Here is an 18,513-nt window from a genome sequence, read left to right as displayed (position 1 = left end):
GTGTGATGTGAAGGTATGCTGATTGCAGAAGTGCATAAGTGCCTGCACTGGTACATTACAAGGAGGACCTTGGGTTCCACTCTGGGAAGCCCAAGCCTGCCTGGTGAAATCATGTGGAATAGGGCATCTTCCCCCCCAGACAGAATTTTACATTGTTTCATTCCTGTAAGCTGGGTGGAATGAGCACTATGTTCTGAGTATCCAGGCTCTCTGTGTATTTCAAAGGGCTTTTTGATTCAGTGACAGATCACAGGGAATGGGCCTGGACACATCCCAGGAAGAGGGAGATGGGTCTGATAGGAGAATCTTAAAGGGTAGGACTGAGGGCGCAGGATTAACCTTTGATGCACAGATCACTGTGTCTGACATCCAGGGGTGAACTCTGGGCTCTCCCATGAATCTTGTTGTGGGTTAATCAGCTTCAGAGTCTTGCCTGCTGTAACAGACCCTTGTTCAGAAGAAAGGATGAAGGGGAGAGAAAATCCATATCAAAGGAACAGAACCATAAAATAAAACTTCAAAGGTCCGAACCCTAAATCGCATTTTGTGTCTGGAAAAGAACTGTAAGTAGGGGCGTCTGAGACCGCATGCTTTATTGTCTGCCAAGCAGCCGTTTGGGCTGCATGAGGAGGGGAAGCTCTGCAAGGCTTCTGCCTGTGACCAGAACTAGGGGTCAAGCCTGGTAGTCTCCCTGCTGGAAGAGGAGACATCACCCAGGGAAACCAAGATCACCTGCCCTGGAGTCTGGAGCACTAGTTCCTGCCTGCTCGCCAAGACTGGTGTGCCCGAGAGGCAGAGGGGCATGTTGAAGGGAGCGAGATCTAGAGAGGAGCCCAGACGTGTGGGACTCCTGAGCAAGGTGTGAGGAGCTGTGCCGCATCAATCGGACTATTGCCTGTGTGCCGTGTTGTGAAATTTGGCAACCCAGTATACCAGGAATCAGGCTTATCAGAGGGCAGTGTTAATACATTTGTTGAAAACACATTGAGTCAATAAATGAGACACACTCGAAGAAACCTGAGACCAATTTAGAAAAATAACACTTATTTTTATATATACTTTAACACCAAGAACTTCGTAACTGGGTAAGTACTTTTCAAGGTAATACTTTTACAGTTTTTATCAGTGTTAGCAAACAGTGTGTTATTACTTGGCAATGCTTTTCCTATGGAGAGAAGAACATTTACTGCATGCAGGTATTTGCAATAGAATTTTGAGGGTCTCCTTTATTTAGGGAGGTGTTAGTGGGCCAATGTCCCAAGTCCTATCGGCAGTTCGCTTTTACCTGCCTTGGTGTGTCCATGTGCAGAGGTGCTGGACAGGTCGGTAGCATTGTTCGCTACAATGTTGCCAAAGGGTGGGGCACCTGGAAAATAGACTGCAAAGAGGGACTTGGGGACAAGTCCGGGAGCTCCCAATGGGGACTCAGTTCGTGAGGGACCTGGGGGGGGGGAGGGCGCGGTCAGCTGGTTTTTGTGGACCCAGGCCATGAAGCTCGGGTACAGAGGATTTTGGCTGACTGGCCCTTGTGTGCCATAGGTGGTCACAGTTTTTAATCTCAACCAAAACAGGGGGGCAAAAAAGGACAGCTGGGCCACTCTTGGTGCTGGCCTCGGCTGAACTGACGTCCCTCGTTGGCTGGTAGTCCTTCAGATGGTTTGAGTCCAGATTGGACACTCAATAAGCGTTGGTCACGGCAAGGGGTTCGGTACCCCTGGTATAGGTGCAGGGGGGGCTTGTAGAAGTCTGGCGTGTCAGTTGGTTTTCATGGACCCAGGCCATGAAGCTCGGGTACAGAGGATTTTGGCTGTCTGGCCCTTGTGTGCCGTAGGTGGTCACAGTTTTTAATCTTGACCAAAACAGGGGGGCAAAAAAGGACAGCTGGGCCACTCTTGGTGCTGGCCTCGGCTGAACTGACGTCCCTCGTTGGCTGGTGGTCCTTCAGATCAATAAGCGTTGGTCACGGCAAGGGGTTCGGTACCCCTGATATAGGTGCAGGTGGGCTTGTAGAAGTCTGGCGTGTCAAAACTTGGTAAGGGTACGGATCGGACCTCTTTGAGTATGCAGACTTCCTCCTTGGTGGATACTGCTTCATTGCAACCTGTGGTCAGCTGCTTCTTGGAACCGGACGTCGCAGTCGATGCCTGCAGGAGGCAGGGAAGTCGTTGCTCCATTCCAAGATGCTGGCTGGTTTTCGAAGTACTGGCAACCCTCCAAGGCTTTTGGAAGATGTAGAGCTGCAGGACGAGTCGGGTCTTTGCAATTGTTGAGTCAAGAATGGGCAGGTGGGTTTGACCACAAAAAGCCACAGCAGGCTTCAGTTCTCGTGTTGATCGATTCTTCAGTGTCCTCTTCTTCTGTAGTCAGATTAATCTAAATTTCTTATGTCAGGGGGCCACCTAAATGCTCAATTTAGAGATGTTAGGGGAGTGTAGAGTAGTAGCCAATGGGCTACTTACCCTTGGGGTCACTACACCCCCTATATGACCACTTCCAGTGGGAAGTGGGCATAACTCTGTCCCAATGTTCCTAATTCTGCCATCACCAAAATGGGGCAATTTTCCTAGATTGGGGCACATCAAGCAGCTCACCTTAGGGGTGTGTGTGGCTTGGGTATGCCCCTCCTCACATAACTAATTTCCCACCTGTCCGAGTGCCAAATGGTCCTCAGGACAGGGGGTGGCATTTCTCAGGTCTGGTGGAAGCAGAGGTAGCATATCAAAGGCGACCGAGGATTTGAAGCCTCTGGCCTTAATATGCTGATTTACTAGCCATACTCCTGTAGGAGGTGTAAACACCTCATGCCAGAGCTGGCATTGTTCCTGACCTCTCGGAGCGGAGCTCTCTCCTTCTAGGGGGTCTAAAGCCCGTCTGTGGTGGCAGACTGGACTGCACCAGCCAGCCAGCACACTAGAGGGCTAGTAGGGTTCAGGGGGTACCTCCAAGGTACTCTCTGGGTGCATGTATTAATAGATCTGTAACTGGAATCAGTGTGCCTTTGAGTATGTGGTGTTTGAAACCAAACACCTTTGGTTTCAGTGAAGCCATCATGTATTTGGGGAACTCGTAATCACCAGTGCCCAGTACCATGTACTCAATATGGCTTCTCTGGTCTTTTGCAATGTCTAAGAATCAACTTTGACATCACAGGGCCATATCTGCTCATGCAGATATGTCCACACATATAATTCACTCTGCCTTAGGGCTGTAAGGCCTGCTGTTGGGATGACATGGATATATTGCATGCAGTGTCTGCAGGTGTGCCATGTCATGCTGTCACATTTGTCTGCATCATTTCACGCGTTCTGCAAGGGCAGTCTGCATGACTGTGGTAAGGGGTCCATTAGGGTGCACAATATATGCTGCAGCCCTTAGGTACCCAAGCCCTGGGTTCCAGGGGTTCCATTTACTAGGGACTTACAGGGGTGCTAAAGGTCTTGCCAATTGGGGAACAATTACACAGTTTCAGAGGAAGAGATTTGGCACTGGGGGCCTGGGTCGCAGGAACCTAGTGCACTTCTGTTAAAATTGCATCGGGTACCAGGTAAAAAATGGGGGCGACTATGTCTAAATGGGTGCTTTCCTACAGCTGGTAACACGGCTCAGAAGAGAGCTGGTGCCTGGTGGGAGCTGCGCATGTGAATGTGTGCAGCCCGACTTAACTGATCCTTTCCAGGACCGCACTTCCCTGCTGCAAGGGTTCGTACCGCTGTAGCAGGTAAGCTGAGTGCTGGGCCTAGCAGGCCCCCAACGGGTATACCGCCTCTGGTATTTGCAGCCCTGCGTGACTCTAAAATGATTACACCTTATTGACTGAGTCCAAGAGGGGGAAACCCAATGACCACTGCCTAGTAGTTTACATTCCCCGGGATATCAGGAGTAAAAGACCTCAACCACCTCAGTTGGAGCCAGTAACCCCCGCTTCCTCGTGTCCCTCAGAATGGGGTTGTGACAATTCTCATAAAACAACACATAAAAATCAACTCTATTTTTTGCCTTCCTGCACTTCGAAATTAATCCACCTCCTTCTTAGTTTTTTACCTAATTTGTTGTTCTAGGTTTCTTTCACCTACTTCCGCATTCTAGGTTTTGTTAGGTAATAGTCCAATTGTTCTTTGTAGTAGTTTGGTCTTTGTTTCTGTGTGTTACCCTCCTATTAAATCATGTTTCTTTTGCTGGTGGATGGCAAAAATAGCACATGTGCAAGTAGCATTTTGAATGGATGGACAGTTTATTGCATTGTAAAAGCCTTAATTGTCAGACTGCATAGCATGATCTACTGAACCTCTACATACACGAGTTGAACTTTTCTCCTTAAGACAAAGCCTATATTGACAATCTCACTGATTTATTTCTCTAAAGATTTAACTTGAAACCATTTCTTTTAAACTTTAGCCAAAGAGACAAGTTGGAAGAAATTCTTAGGGGATTGGCACCGCGCAAAAACGATATTGGTGATGCTATGGCTTTTTGTCTTAATCATGCTGAAGCTGCTGAGGAAATTGTAGATTGCATCACTGAATCACTGTCTATCCTGAAAACTCCACTTCCCAAGAAGGTACTAACTATTTTACCTTGTGTTTTATTTTGCAAATACTATGTTGGAGATCTTTGAAGACTAATCTTGTTTGATTTGAAAGAGAACTGTTCAGAAAGTCAACAGGCACTTTGTGCAGTTAAAACTTTAATGTGCATGTTTGTATATAAACTTGACATGTGTTTATTTAAACCCACTTTCATTGCTTATTTGTCATATGTATGACACAACAAAATCTTTTCCTGTGTTTTAAATGTTCGAGGCATGTGGGCTGCTGAATTCATATCTGTGCATAGATCGCCGCCTAGTGTTGGGTCCGGATGTTTGCACGTTGTTGTCCTGGAAGAGTCTTCGAAGTATCCTTGGATAGGTGACTCCTCCCCTGGACTACAGTGCGCATGGGCATCCTCTCCATCCTCAGATTGTTTTTTTCCGCCATTGGGTTCGGATGTGCTATCTTAGCTCAAGTTAGGAAAATATTTGGTCGAGGCCAAAAGGCCTTTAGTTCGCGTCGGTACTGTTTATCGATCGGGTCTCGATAGCATTTTGCTAGTTTACTAACTTTCAACGCCGACTTCTTTCGCATTTACCTGTCCATCGACTACTTCGACGATGGAATCCAGGACGCCATTCAAAAGGTGTCCGGTATGCAATGCGAAGTACCCACACATAGACGTCCATCCGGTGTGCAACAAATGCCTTTCGCCGGACCACGACGAATCGACATGCATGGCCTGTGCCCGGTTCCGTTCCAAAAAGACTCTAAGGAACCGAAGAGCGGCGAGACTCGAGGCGCAGCACGCGGCACCGGCCCCAACAGACATCTTCGACGAGGCCGACGTCGAAGAATTAGAAGTCATACCCTCCAGTCCCGTTTCCGAACACGACCCCGGATCGGACGAGGGCGACGAGTCACTCTTCCACAGAGGTGAAGACGACACCGAGGTAGGAGACGACGAGGAGGCCTTAGGGGCCGAAGAGAGTAGCTCCAATGATGAACAAGGCCTACCTGTTCAAACCGAAGAAACACCAGCGCCACAGCCTTTGGCTCCGGTCGAGGGATCGCCTTCGGGCCTTACCCGAGACCCATCCCGTAGTTCTTCGGCCCCGCCCTCGGGCCCGGCCTCGGACGTTCAGCAGCAGCCATTGCTGCATAAGCCAGCTGGTTTCCCTACCACAAAACCGAAACCGAAGGCTGCTCCGGTTCATACGAAACCGAAACTGAAAGTAGCGCTAGTGGGATCGAGGCCTTCCACGCCTTCGACGCCAACGCAACGCGTCGGCACCGACCGCACCAAGAGGGACTTCGGTGCCGAACTTGAATCGGGCGACATCGGAGTCGACAAGCGGAAAAAGGCCATCGGCACCGAGAAACCTACTCGGCTACCGACGCCAACAACACCGAGGGCAATACCGCCCGCTTCGCCTCGCGTCGCTCCCTCGACGACGCCGATGCCTCACCTATCGAGGACGTCGACGGTGATCTCCACACCTCGACTCGAGGACCCGCCGGCACCGAAAAAATCCACGCCCGGCTCTACGGACCTGCCCGGTGCCAAAGCCTCGAAGGCGCCCCAAGTGCGGCCTGCTGCGACGCAAAGCAACAAAACCAAGGCGGCCCTCAAAGACCCGTCGGGTTCCGGCCCGATCGGAGCTCCAGCAACCTCTACGGGGCCAGCCAACATTACCTTCGGCTTGCCTCCGTCAACAATCCCGAAGATGTTCCAACTCAGGACACGGGTTACCCAGACTTCGGTTCCACCGGACGAGACGTCTCCGTCACGGGTCATCGACGCCGACACGGGCAGGATGATTCTCCACGACCGAAGAATAACTTCGGAACCGCCATTGGACCCTTTCAGGATCCCACTAAAAAGGAAGCTGCCGGTGGAATCGGAACCTCTCCTTTATGAACCGTTCCATTCCTCCTACCAGGATCCACGCCGGTTCTCCCCCACGCGCTCCGACACGGATGCATTGGAGGACTACATGGATGACCAAGCACCCTACCATGTAGACACAGACCCTGATGACCAGCAGGACCCTGATCAAACTTGGGGCGACCCTGCAGACCCCAGTGCACCTCTCGATACACAGGACCCACAACTCTATGGGGCAAAAACATCTCCCACGGAGGATACTGCGGCTTTCAACGCTCTTATTGAACGTGCTGCAAATAACCATGGGGTACAGCTTCACTCAGATACCATCGAGGATGACTTTCTAATGGACACTTTTGCATCCTCAGAAAGGCATGTAAAAACTCTACCAATGCTAAAGGGGGTCCTCAAACCAGCTAAAGACATTTTCAAGGAACCCACCAGGGCACGAGTGATAAACCCCAGGATTGATAAAAAATACAGATCAGCACCTGGGGATCCTACTTACATCAAAGGACACTTACCACTCGACTCCATCGTCGTAGCGAATGCTCGCAAGAGGGCACACTCGCAAACGACAGGTGACGCTCCTCCCCCGGACAAAGAGTCCAAGGTGCTAGAGACCTCCGGCAAGCGAGTTGCCGCCCAGGCTGCCAACATATGGCGCATAGCCAACACTCAAGCGCTCCTCGCTCGCTACGATAGAGCGCACTATGATACATTGGAACAACTACTCCAACATCTCCCTGACCAGTTCAAAGAAGGTGCAGAACTTCTTATCAGAGAGGGGCAGCAACTCACAAATGCTTCCATCAAATGTGCACTAGACGCTGCAGACACGGCTGCCAGGGCCATAAACACAAGCGTCATGCTGCGACGACATGCCTGGCTACGAATCTCAGGATTCAAGCCTGAGGTACAAAATAACATACTGAACCAGCCCGTCAACCCCGACTATTTATTCGGCCCAGAGGTTGACACCACCCTCGAAAAGATAAAAAAGGACACGGACACTGCAAAGTCCATGGGCGCCCTCCAAACTCAGTCCTTTCGGAGCGGCTCCTTTCGTCGCCCCGGAAACAAGGGGGCAGGTAGGGGACAGGGGTCACAACCAACGTATAACAAAGGCAATACACAGACCACCTACGATAAAAACACCCGAGGTGGATATCGTGGCTCCAGTACAAAGGGCAGAGGACGTGGCTACGGCAACACCAGGTCCTCCCCCAAGAACAAGCAGTGACGCCCTCTCCCTTCCTCCCGACCACATAACACCTGTCGGGGGAAGACTACAAAGGTTCCTGTCCACGTGGAACTCCATCACCACGGACAGGTGGGTCAAAGATATTATAAAATACGGTTACTGTCTGGAGTTAACCTCCACTCCACCCACAATACCACCAAGAAACCGTCCTATGTCCTCAGAGCACTTAACGCTCTTACAGCAAGAGGTGCAAAGTATGCTTCTAAAAGGCGCTATAGAGGTCGTCCCCATCCACGAGCAGGGTACAGGGGTTTACTCCCTCTACTTTTTAATTCCAAAGAAGGACGGGTCGCTCAGGCCTATATTAGACCTGAGACCCCTGAACCAGTACATTCTTTCGGAGCACTTTCACATGCTCACCCTACAGCAAGTCCTTCCGCTTCTCAAGCAGGGAGACTTCCTAGCCTCACTGGACCTCAAGGATGCGTACTTTCACATACCCATCCACCCCTCACACAAAAAATACCTCAGGTTCACTGTTCAGGGGCAGCACTATCAGTTCAAGGTCCTTCCCTTCGGCGTGACAACAGCGCCCAGGGTTTTCACGAAGTGCCTAGCTACGGTGGCAGCACATTTACGGAGGCAGCATATACACGTCTACCCCTACCTAGACGACTGGCTCGTTCAAGCGAAGTCAGCCCAGCAATGTGCAAGCCACATGTCCCGCACCATTCACCTTCTTCACAGTCTGGGATTCTCACTAAATTACCCAAAGTCCCATCTCCAGCCCGCACACGTACAACAGTACCTAGGTGCGACTATAGACACTCTGGCGGCCACAGCTCAGCCAAATTTAGTGAGGATCAACAGCATACAACTGCTGATCTCCAAGTTCAAACACAATCACTCGCTTCCAGCGCGAGTGTTTATGCAGTTGATAGGCATGATGGCCTCCTGCATCTTCATAGTCCCGCACGCGAGGTTACATATGCGCCCACTTCAGGAGTGCCTAGCACGTCAGTGGAATCAGGCTCAAGGACAGTTGAAAGACCTAGTGTTGGTGAGCGGTCGGGCATACAACTCTCTGCATTGGTGGAATCCACAAAACCTTTGCAAGGGCCGACCGTTCCAAGAGCCTGTTCCGCAAATAGTACTGACAGCGGACGCGTCTCTCCAGGGATGGGGAGCTCATGTACTCCACTACACAGTGCAGGGACTATGGACGACACAACAGAAGAAGATGCACATCAACCTTCTGGAACTGATGGCAATCTTCCTGGCCATGAAGGCATTCAAAGTACATCTGTGCAACAAAGTCGTGTTAATCCGGACGGACAACATGACTGCCATGTACTACATACAAAAGCAGGGAGGAACACACTCTCCACAGTTGTCTCATCTGGCTCAGAGCATGTGGAAGTGGGCCATTCAGAGGAACATGTTCCTCATGGCGGAACACCTCCCAGGCAAGGACAACCAGATGGCGGATCTGCTCAGCAGACACAGCCACCAGATGCACGAGTGGGAGTTACACCCATCAGTACTCCAACCGTACTTCCAGCAGTGGGGTCATCCAGAGATAGACCTATTCGCGACAAGCGAAAACGCAAAATGCCAAAGCTTCGCCGCCAGATTCCCACATCCGCAGTCGCAGGGCAATGCGATAGGGATGAACTGGTCCGGCAGATTTGCGTACGCTTTTCCCCCAGCGCCGCTGATACCGCTGGTGGCTCGCAAACTACGACAACACTCCCTGACACTCGTCCTAGTTGCTCCCACGTGGGCACGCCAGCCATGGTACACCACCTTCCTCGAACTCTCCGTGGTGCCGCATCAAAGGCTGCGGATCAAACCCGCGCATTTGACGCAGAACCATGGAGAGGTTCAGCACCCAGATCCGCAACAGCTGAACCTGGCGATCTGGCTCCTGAAGTCCTAGAGTTTGGCTATCTCAACCTGCCACCTGACTGTATGGACATCATCAAGGAGGCCAGGAGACCCACTACCAGGGCTTGCTATGCAGCCAAATGGAAAAGGTTCGTCATTTATTGCGGTAATAATGACATCAACCCGCTGGACGCATCCATCCACAACATCATCTGTTACCTCTTACACCTATACCGATGCAATCTGGCGTACACCTCTATACGTGTCCATTTGACCGCAATATCAGCCTACCTGCAAACCAGGCAGCACCTCTCTCTATTCAGAGTGCCTGCCATCAAAGCATTCTTGGAAGGGCTCAAACGGGTCATTCCACCTAGTCACCCACCGGCTCCAATGTGGAACCTCAACTTGGTCCTCACACGCCTGATGGGTCCACCCTTTGAACCTCTACACTCATGCGAGATTCAATTCCTTACCTGGAAAGTGGCCTTCCTAGTAGCGATCACTTCCCTAAGAAGAGTTAGTGAACTCCAGGCACTAACCGTTCAAGAGCCATTTATTCAGGTTCACGCCAACAGGGTCGTACTACGTACCAACCCCAAATTCATGCCCAAGGTAATATCGCAGTTCCACATGAATCAGACTATTGAACTGCCCGTTTTCTTCCAAAACCCACAAACTGTTGCAGAAAGGGCACTACATACACTAGATGTACGGAGGGCCCTCATGTACTACATCGACAGGACTAAACCATTCAGGAAGACAAAACAACTGTTCGTTGCCTTTGCCCCACACCACAAAGGTAACGCCATCTCCAAAGCAGGGATAGCCAGATGGATAGTTAAGTGTATTCAAATCTGTTATCAAAAGGCAAAACGCACATTAACTATTACACCACGAGCCCACTCAACACGTAAGTTGGGGGCTTCCATGGCCTTCCTAGGAAATATTCCCCTGCATGATATATGCAGAGCAGCCACATGGTCCACTACACACACATTTACAAAACACTATTGTGTAGATGTGCAATCAAAACAGCAGGCAGCTGTAGGACAGGCTGTTCTCAAGACACTTTTTCAGACCGCTGCAGCTGGCACGGGTGGCCGCCGCTAATAGAGGGCACTGCTATGTATTCTATGCACAGATATGAATTCAGCAGCCCACATGCCTCGAACTGAATATGCTACTTACCAGTATGCATCTGTTCTTGGCATGTAGGGCTGCTGACATTCATATCGCCCTCCCTCCTCCCCGGCGCCTGTCGCAGCTGCAGCTCTCAGAATTACTGTATAGCATGGTCATCACTTTCTGTATCTACTCCATCACTGCCACAATGGCGAAAAACAATCTGAGGATGGAGAGGATGCCCATGCGCACTGTAGTCCAGGGGAGGAGTCACCTATCCAAGGATACTTCGAAGACTCTTCCAGGACAACAACGTGCAAACATCCGGACCCAACACTAGGCGGCGATCTATGCACAGATATGAATGTCAGCAGACCTACATGCCAAGAACAGATGCATACTGGTAAGTAGCATATTCAATTGCGTTCAAGATACACATTGTATTTTCAGTTGCTGATACTTTGTCAACAAATGCCGATTTGTACACATTTGAACATTTTTTAACCTTGTTTTTAGTAATGGAATAAAGAATCATAGAATAATGGAAAGCCGCTCCTTAATAATTGCCAGAATGGATTAAAAGGTTTTTGCTGCAGGCGTGGTAACCATTTAATATAACAAACCATGCTGTTGACCTCAGTTTCTTTTTCCCACTGATACAGGACTTTTAATGCCTTTTCGTCACTTTTCGGACTATATCCCCATTAAATCTTCAGGCTTCAAGCCCTGTGCTTATTGTCACTAGCCTATCTAGGTTACATACCCACATTCTAACTGTGGTGCTTGGATAAATCTCAAGATGATACACCCATGTAGCATCGGTTTGCGGATGCACCCAAAAGCAGTCCATGAGATGGGGCTAAAATATGTAGCATACTTACAGGGGAAGTCTCTATATCCTCCTAAATCTAGAAGCTGCTTCTCTGGGCCACTGCCCTGGCTTTGGGCACAAAAGCCACACAGTGCTTATCTTTATATCACCATGGGGAAATGAGGCAAAGATGGGGTGCTTTTCTCCTGTGACCAAGTTCCTATGTGGATCCCTTGTTTTAGGTAACACCCTCCGGTAGGTTCTTCTGTTGGCAGGTAGAGGCTTTCAAAAAGCACAAGTTGGCTATCTTCATCAATATGTGACCTGCTGTCTCTGGCACAGCAAATTCGGTCCCAACATCAGTCACTTCTCCAAGCCATTTCAATGCAGCCAAAGCTGGTCCTATTGCTGTATACGAAGTCTACTTGTTAGGAAATGGGATGTTTAGGAAGCTGCCTCTTTATATAGAGGGCAAATGACAAGGTACACTGTGTAGGGTCCAGGCAACACTTGTCATTTTTGCCTCTGTAAACCAATAACACCTAAATGCTCTTTTGTTGTAGAGTGGCTGAGCAGGCTTATCAGAGGATAGTGCTAAGCATTTGTTGTACTCGCAGAGGCAATATAGGAGACACATGCAAGAATAAATCCGAGACCAATTTAGAAAAATAAGTCATTTTATATACATTTTGATACCAAGAATTTCATCATCTAGGAAGTACTTTTTAAAATATTGATTTTTACAGGTAAGTAAAATGTTCACTTAAATGCATCTTTACGCAGCAGTGCTTTCCTATGGGGGAAAAAAGGCATATGTTGTATACAATTATGTACGCTCTGGTTTCTGGGGTCTCCTTCAGGACTTAAGTTCATAGGGGCCAAGGTCCAAAGTACCACCAGCATTTAGTTGTTACCTGTCCCGGGGTGTCCGGGAGCAGAGGTGCTGGTTTGGTTGGAAACTTTGCGTGCTATGCTGGTGGAAATAAGGGCATCAACCTAGAAACAGGGTGCAGAGGGGGAACTTGTGGACAAGTCCTGGAGCTCCCAACAGGGGGGTCAGGTCACAAGGGTCCTGAGAGCAAGGAGGCACAGTCAGTTCTCTGGTACCCGGGTTAGGGTGCTCAGGTGCAGAGTCGATAGGTCGGCAGGGCTCTGTACATTAAAGACCCTCTCGTTTGTCCGTCTTGCCGGTTGAGGGTGCAGAAATCAGGACAGCTGGGTCTCTCTGGAAGTGGCTCTGCGGTGCTCACGCCCTTCAATGGCTGCTTGGTCTCGGAACAGTGGGAGGCCGGATTGGGCTCTCACAGGTTTTGTTTGCTGCAAGGGGTCCAGTACGCTGGGTATTAGTGCTGTGCGACTCCAGTCGGTCCTGGTGTCCTCTTATTTGGTGGGGAGACCAATCTGACATTCAAGACCACAGGTACATCTTCCTGAGCGGCTGCTGCGTCGAACTGGCTGGGGAGCTGCAACATGGTGAAACTGACTCACCATCTTCGGTGTCTGCAGTCCGCAGGGGAGCAGCTCCTGTACGCCAAGGGAGATTGCTGTCACTTTGTGATGGGCTGGTAGTTAATCGGGGTTTTTGGCAGTTGCTCAGCTGCACGACGAGTCCCTTGGTTACAATTGTCGAGACTGGTGCAGGCAGGGTTTGATACCAAAAGTCCACAGCAAGTCTTCAGTTCTCATTTTTGCAGCTTTTTGTTTATCCTCATCTTCATGATCCTTCAAATCGAAGTTCCTTGTATCAGGGGTGCCTCCTAAATGCTCAATTAAGAGGCATTATGGGGAGTGATCAGTAGTATCCAACGGGCTATGTACCTTTAGGGTGACTGCACTCTATATGACCACTTCCTGTGGGAAGTGGGCATAACCCTGACCCAGTGAGCTTAATTCCACCAAAAATCAAAATGTGGAATTCCAGTTTTCGTGTTCACATAGGGGTGGAACTGGCCTGATAGAAAGGACGCCTCCTGGCTAACTAATTTTCCTGCTTGTCCTGGTGTTGAATGGACCCGGGCAGGGAGTGGCATTTTCCCTGTCCGGGGGAAGCCTCAGTCACATATCAAAGGCGGCAGAGGTCTTTGTAGCCTCCTGCCTTGATATGCTGATTACTTGGTCATCATGCTTGGAGGAGGAGAGAACACCTCCGGCTGGATAGGGCATTGTTTCTGCCCTCAGAGCGTGGGCACTCACCTGCAGGGGTCAGAAACCTGTCTAGAGTGGCTGGCTGGTCTGCACCACTGAGCCAATGCACTAGAGATTGTTAGGTGTTATGGGGACACCGCTAAGGTGCCCTCTGGGTGCATGTTTTAATAAATCCATCACTGGAATCAGTGGGGGCCTATTAATATTAGATGTTTAATACCAAAGATCTTTAGTTTCAGTGAAGCCATCATGTAGGTCGGGAACTTGCAATCACCAGTGCCCAGTACATCTACTCAAGATGGCTTACCCGTTCACTGCCAATGTCCAAGAATAGACATGGACATCACCGGGACATATGTAATATAAAGACCCCTGCCGTAGGGTTGTAAGGCCTTCTGTAGGGCTGACTTAATTATATTGCGTGCAGCGCCTTGAGGCATGGCACACAGGAGATGTGCCACAGCGTATCTTCACTTTTCTCTGCACTATGTCTCGAAGCCTGCAGTGGCAGTTTGCATGAGTGTGGCGAGGGGTTTCCTTAGGGTGGCACAATACATGCTGCAGCCCTTAGGGACCCTCTTTAGCCTCCCTGCCCTAGGTACCAGGGGTACCATTTACTAAGGACTACAGGGGTTGCTAAAGATCTTGCCCATTGGCGGGAACAGTTGGACAGTTTTACAGAAATAGATCTGGCATGGGGACCTGGGTAGCAGGAACCCACTGAACTCCTGTCAAAGTTGCATCATATACCAGGCACAAAGTGGGGGGACCATGACTAAAGGGGGTACTTTCCTCCACAGCCCACCCCCGAACAAAAGACAGTGAGACTAACCTTTTCCAAGAGAGTTCTCATCCAGGTGGAAAAGCCTGGAAAGGCCATTGCACTTGCATGATCGGTCCGAGGTCTGTGCTCCACTGTGAAGTTCATACTCTATCGTGAGATGGACCACCTCAACAGTTAGGGATTTTATCCTTTCATTTGCATCAGCCATCTGAGAGGTCTGTGATCGGTTTGCACAAGGTAGTGAGTACCAAACGGGTATGGTCTAAGCTTCTTCAGTGACCAAACCATAGCAAAGGCTTCCCTCTCAGTGGCACTCCAACCCTGTTCTCTGGGGAATAACCTCCTGCTAATAAAAGCAAAAGGCCTGTCATGGCCATCATCGTTGGTCTGGGATAGGCCGCTCCTATTCCATGATCAGAGACACCAATCTGCACAAGGGTTCTCCAAGTAGGTCCTGGAGGGCCAGCTTCATGCTAGATTTTTAACATATCCCCATCTGATAGACTTCTAGCTGCAGATTCCTTACCTTTGAATTTCCCAAGGGGTCAGACTGGATCCGGAAACTTTTGCTGAGGAATACCCCTTGTGTGCGACGTCGGGTGGCTCCATTCGGCTCCGCGTGTTGTCGATAACGTCAGCAACGTCCGTTATGACGTTGCGGTGCCTACATAGGCGCCACCCAGGCGTGCGGATGTCCGTTCTTTTCTTTCCGTGCCAGTTAAGCGCCAATCCCGGAAGAGCTACCCCTCTGCCGCTTTTTGGCAGGCTTTTTTCTCGACTTTTGTCGAAATTTTTGAAGACTTCGTGTGCGAGGGATGTCGGGTAGGAAGACAGGGTTTAAACTGTGCGGGACTTGTTCCCGCACGATGTCTGTTACGATACCCACCGCGTATGTTTGTGGTGTCTTGAACGTGACCACGATCTGAAGTCGTGTTCCGACTGCCGGGTGATTGCTCCGAAAGCCTTGAGGGAGCAGGTATTGAAGTTGCATGCAGCCTGGCAGTCGACACAGTTGAGCGGGAGGTCGCGGGATCACTCTCGGAGCCTTAAGTCCTCTTCCTCCTGTTCGAGGTAATCTGGACACTCCGGGAAGAGGCACAAGAAGAAGCCACCCAAGAAGATTTTGACTTCACCTCAACTGACGTCCGTCGTCGAGCGAGGTAAGAAGCACCGACGCTCTAGGCACGGTTATGCGGAGCCAGAACCAGAGTCGACTTTGCGCCTCCCTCCATTTCCGGGATTGGAACGACTCGCGCTCAAATTAAGGATTTTTACTAGGCCATGTGCCACGTATTTGAGCGAAACGACTCCGTTGGTGAGCCCTTGGGCTCCGCGGGGTCGGATGGGGCACCATTGGGTTCGACTTAGTCTGCTTCGGGCTTGGCGCCGGTGGGGCCTCAGGGGTCAGATCTCGGGTCCGGTTCGACACTGGTTGTACCAACACGACCTTCCCCGACGTCGAACCTGAAGTCTGTGCCAGCGGCTTCGCCGGCGGCTGTTGGTGCCCCAAGCCCCATCCTCATCCCCGACGATACGGAGCCGGAACGACGTCGACAGAGCCCAGGGGCTCTATGTTGTCGCCTGAGTGCTTTGTGGACGTGCTAGGCTCAGGAGAGGAATGGGAGGAGTCTGGAGACCCTTTAGAGAACCAGGATGTCTCTGAGGAGACTATGGACTGGTATGGGGAACTTGAGGAAACCAGTGGTCTGGATACTTCCCCATACACTGGCATGCTCTCGCCACCTACAGTGACTACGGAGGAGGAAGCGTCCTATGCTATGGTGGTTAAGAGGGCAGCTGAGGTACTTGGACTGGAGCTGCCCTCAGTGCAGGTCAGGGCCAATCTCCTGACTGAAGTGCTTCAACCTGGGGCTTACACCTCTGGAACCCCTTTTGCCCTTTAATGAGGCACGTCCTACTAGGAACTTGGTCCAAACGTAGCACCAGGAGCTCCTGTGAACAGGACGGTTGCACGCCACCATCGCCCAGCACCGGGCGACCCAAAGTTCCCCAGCCAACACCCCACCCCAGAAAGTTTGGTGGTGCAGGCCTCTACTTCCTACGGCGCATTCCCTTCCACCCCACCGGATAGGGAATCCAAGAGACTGGACTCTTTAGGGAAGAAGTTATTTTCTTCCTCCAGTCTGGCATTGCGGTCGGTGAATACCGCATGCTTATTGGGCTGTTTCTCCCACTCTTTGGGAGACGGTTGCGCAAGTGCTGCCAAGTCCCGGAGGAGGCCTGGGCTGTGCTCTCCCAGGCTGTCAAGGACGGGAGAGATACGGCAAAATTCACCATTCGATATGGTGTGGATACGACCGATTCGCTGGGCAGATCCATTTCATCGACAGTGGCCTTGAGGCACCACGCCTGGCTTCGTACAACTGGCTTCTCAGGCGATGTCCAAGCCAATTTGATGGACATGCCCTTTGATGAAACCCGCCTTTTTGGGGAAAAGGCTGACTCAGGTTCAAGGACTCTCGAGCTACGGCCAGATCTTTGGGCCTCTCCTCCACTCCTCGTGGCCAGTCTTCCTTTCACCTCTTTCGTGGTAACAGAAGGGGTTTCCAGCCGCGTCAGCCCTATCCTAGCCACCGTCCTGCACAAACTTCCCAAGCTGCGCATGGACACGCGGTACATTCCGTCCTCGGAATGGAGGTCAGAAGTCGTCCACCACACTGCCCCCAGCAGCCGCAGTCTCAAAGCACTCCTAGGCTGATTCTGCAGGACCACACTACTTCAATGGGTGGGAGAATTCGTCATCATCTCCCCCGCTGGAGGTGTATAACAGAGAAGTGGGTCTTGCAGATTGTCCAGGAGGGCTATTCTCTTCCTTTCCTTTATTTTCCTCCTGCTATTCTGCCAAGTCAGGAACGGCGGGCGGAGGAGCACTTAAAACAGCTCCAAGAAGAGGTTATGGCTCTTTTGGCCAAAGGAGCTATAGAAAGGGTTCCAGTTTCAGAAGTAGGCAGTGGCTGTTATTCCCGCTACTTTCTGATTCCGAAGAACAAGGTTCTTCAGCCCATTTTGGATCTTCGGACCATCCATCTCTTCCTCAAAAAGAAGAAATTCAAAATGCTCACATTGGCTCAAGTCTTGTCTGCCTTAGACCAAGGAGACTGGATGGCAGCGCTGGACCTGCAGGATGCCTAATTTCACATTCCCATCCTGCCGGGCCACAGGCGTTACCTACGGTTCAAGGTAGGCCCAAGCACTTTCAGTTTACAGTGCTCCCCTTCAGCCTTACCAGTGCCCCTTGGTTGTTCACCAAGGTGATGGAGGTGGTTGTGGCTCATCTGCACAGGTTAGGGGTTTCAGTCTTCCCCCTACCTCGATGACTGGCTGTTGAAGGCGTCATCGCCCCAGGCAGTCGTCTCCCACCTTCAGACTACGGCAGACCACCTGCATTCGCTGGGGTTCTCTATAAACGTGCCGAAGTCACACCTGACTCTTTCTCAGACGCTCCCTTCCATCGGAGCTGTTCTGGACACAGTGCAGTTTCGGTCTTATCCTCCCGAGCAGCGAGTCCAGGATATTCAGGTTATGATTCCGATATTTCAGCCTCTCTCCTGGATTTCGGCGAGATTTGACTCTGAGGCTGTTGGGCCTCATGGCCTCCTGTTGGTAAAACACGTGAGATGGCGTATGTGGGCTCTGCAGTGGGACTTGAAGTTCCAATTGGCACAGCATCAGGGAAATCTCACCGACTTGGTTCAGATCTCAGAAGGAACTGCAAAGGATCTGGTGTAGATTGCCTCTAGTGGTGCATTTTCTGGAAGGTTTGTTTTACTTGTTTCCTCCCATTCCTTTCATTGTTCCTCAGTGGAGTTTGAACCTTGTTTTCACTTTCTTGGCATATCCATTTGAACCAATGCATAGTTCCTCTGTTCGATGACGTATGCTAAAGATAGTTGTGTTAGTGGTGATTAGTTCTGCTTTCACAGTCGTAGAACTTAAGGCCATTTTATTTTGCCCATCCTTTTTGCCCCAAAATGGGTTTTGGATTAGGTATGGGCCAGCGTATTAGACTTTCATATTAATTCTATCTTCCACATTCAACCAGGCATGTGATGTCATATTACGTTGATCCCACTTATTAAAACAGGGTAGGGTAGATGATCAGTCCTTTGTGGGTTTCAC

At 50.5% G+C, this 18,513-nt stretch overlaps 1 protein-coding gene across 1 annotated transcript in view; it reads left to right on the top strand.

Annotated features, from left to right (window-relative positions):
* Positions 1-18,513, top strand: part of U2SURP (U2 snRNP associated SURP domain containing) — a 776,636-nt gene that overhangs the window by 320,582 nt on the left and 437,541 nt on the right. Inside the window, exon 16 of the mRNA XM_085633584.1 lies at positions 4,396-4,558. Within this exon, the coding sequence (XP_085489710.1) occupies positions 4,396-4,558 (163 nt within the window). The remainder of the gene's footprint in view (positions 1-4,395; positions 4,559-18,513) is intronic.

Source organism: Triturus cristatus, chromosome 11 (assembly GCF_964204655.1).
Source record: "Triturus cristatus chromosome 11, aTriCri1.1, whole genome shotgun sequence".
In the NCBI taxonomy this organism is placed as follows: domain Eukaryota; kingdom Metazoa; phylum Chordata; class Amphibia; order Caudata; family Salamandridae; genus Triturus; species Triturus cristatus.
Note: the sequence above shows the minus strand (reverse complement) of the source record. Positions and strands in the feature narration are given on the sequence as shown.